Source organism: Etheostoma cragini, chromosome 3 (genome assembly GCF_013103735.1).
Source record: "Etheostoma cragini isolate CJK2018 chromosome 3, CSU_Ecrag_1.0, whole genome shotgun sequence".
Classification (NCBI taxonomy): domain Eukaryota; kingdom Metazoa; phylum Chordata; class Actinopteri; order Perciformes; family Percidae; genus Etheostoma; species Etheostoma cragini.
Genome location: NC_048409.1, coordinates 30,106,623 through 30,108,894, shown reverse-complemented (window position 1 = coordinate 30,108,894; position 2,272 = coordinate 30,106,623). Strand labels below are relative to the sequence as shown.

The 2,272-nt window shown below is 45.1% G+C and overlaps 1 protein-coding gene across 1 annotated transcript; it reads right to left on the bottom strand.

Annotated features, from left to right (window-relative positions):
* Positions 1-1,256: 1,256 nt before the first annotated feature.
* Positions 1,257-2,155, bottom strand: spcs2 (signal peptidase complex subunit 2). Its single transcript, XM_034864811.1, has 3 exons — positions 1,951-2,155; positions 1,494-1,814; positions 1,257-1,407 (listed from the first exon to the last, which is right to left on the bottom strand). The coding sequence occupies exons 1-2, from the start codon at positions 2,077-2,079 to the stop codon at positions 1,632-1,634; spliced, it is 312 nt and encodes a 103-aa protein (XP_034720702.1). The 5' UTR covers positions 2,080-2,155; the 3' UTR covers positions 1,257-1,407; positions 1,494-1,631.
* Between the last annotated feature and the right edge of the window lie 117 nt (positions 2,156-2,272).

Here is a 2,272-nt window from a genome sequence, read left to right as displayed (position 1 = left end):
GATTTCTGTTTCATGTTAAACTAAAAGGATCTTCCTCTTTAACTAAAGGTCTATCTCTGTAGGGATCCATCCCATAATTTTGTCAGACTCTTAGAATAATAATCTGAGCCGCAATCTCAGCGGCAAAAAAAAAAAGTTATAGCATTTAGTGAATGAAGTCACTGACCGTCAGTGTAACAGCGCCCCCTGCTGGGTGAACGGGGGTTCCTGCAGGTTCAGGACCACAGGATTTAGATTTTATATTAACTTTTAATATTTTAAAGAAAAAACATACTTAGTTACTTTACACACACACACACACACATAAAGGAAAGAGTGTAGTATTACTACTTTAAATGCAGAGTCTACACAGTGAAGTATTAGTGTGTAGTACTAGTACTTTAACTCTCAGACACACACACACACACACACACACACAGTTGAGATCAACAAGCCGCTGACAGCCGTGTTCATGTCAGACCATCTCCTGCAGCCCTTTTGGGATGGTTACCGTAGCAACACTCAGCCCAGAGGCATTTTAATTCTCACCAAAATAAGTTTCCTTTTTATTTTGTATCTAATATACAAAAAAAAAGCCTCAACTTCTTTGTAAATTTGAGTCTGGTGCGACTTCACTGCAATAAAAACAATCACAACTTTGATCGCAATTCTTTACAAAAGCTCACGAGAAATCGGCCATTTTGGATCGTACCAAGGTGAAACGGGGGGAGGGGGGAATAAACAGAGTCAGGAATTGTTTTGGTAACAGTCGCCATCTTTAATACGCTCACAGATGTGTACAACAACAAGAAAACATTCAAAATCAAAGTTTCAGTCCACTTCCTGTCGTAAGGCGTCAACACGTCACTGGTTAGCATCGTTAGCATAGCGTAGCAATCGTTAGCATAGCATAATGGTGCTAATCGGTCACCAGAATAAAAAATTAAGCTCAAAGAGTTGAAAATCTGCATTTTTCTTCTTGTTTTCCACCCCCACGGCGGCCGGGTTAGAGTAGGGTTAGGCCCCGCCCCCACCAGGGATACTGCGCTGTGATTGGTGGAAAACTTATTTAAAAAAAAGTTTTAAACATAAAAACAGAAAATCAAAGCGGTCGCAACAGGTGCGTTGTTATGGTTACTAGCTCCGACATTGACGTGATGAAGATTGATATCGCTCAGCAGAAATTATTCTGGAAAAAAGACATTTTAAAAAAACTGACAAAAAAACTGACAAAAAAAAATTAATAAAAAGAAAAATCAGAAGAATTTTTTTTTTTTAAGACAAAAAAACTAAAAAAAACAGCAACAAAATCACTGAAATTAAAATAAATTTGGTTCCATTTCCTGTGGATGACGTCAGAGAGAGACTCCGTCACCGCGGCGATGGGTTAGACCTTTCCTCTCAGATTTCGGGGGTTTTCTTGTTGTTACAGTGTTTTTTGCAGAGTATTCTCGGTCATCACATCCCTGACGAGTATTCTTTAAATCGAGGACTTTGGCCTAAACATCGTGATGTTGGATTTCCTGCGTGTCGTCCTAATTTGCAGTGACGGAGTTTCTCTCCGCGCTTTTATTCTGAAAGGAGAGCAGAACCACCTGAGACCCGGGTCACGGTCCTGGGTCTCCCTGTCCGAGGCCAGCGTGTCGTCGTGGTTACTTGGTCTTCCTGTCCGAGGCCAGCGTGTCGTGCAGGTTGGAGACGCACCTCTCGAACTGGTCCATGGCGAGCGTGCCGCCGGCGTCGAAGAACGCCGCCACGGAGCGCGTGGACTCCGCCTCCCGGCAGGCCCTCGTCTTCCCGTCGATGAAGGACACCCTCAGCGTGTACTGGTCGTCAAACCTGGGGACAACGGGAGGTATGCAACACACACGTTATCAAAGCTGTACTTCCACTGTGTGTGTGTGTGTGTGTGTGTGTGTGTGTCTGTGTGTGTGTGCGTGTGTGTGGGGGATCAGAGTGCATGCTGGGTAAGGACCGTTTGAGCGAGGAGGAGAGCTGCCAGGTGTTGTCCGGGTCCATGCCGGCCGGGTCTTTCTGCAGAGAGACCAGGAAGATGTTCTTCTCCTGGTACGACGTGTACAGGGTCAGGACCCCCATCATGATGAAGTACGTGGTGGTTAGGTTAGGGAAGGACAACAACAACAACACAACACACGCACAACAACACCACCACCCAACAACACACACACACAACACCCAACAACACACAGCCAGCCACACACACACACACACACCCGAATCAGCACCCCCATCATGATGAAGTACGTGGTGGTTAGGTTAGGGAACGACAACA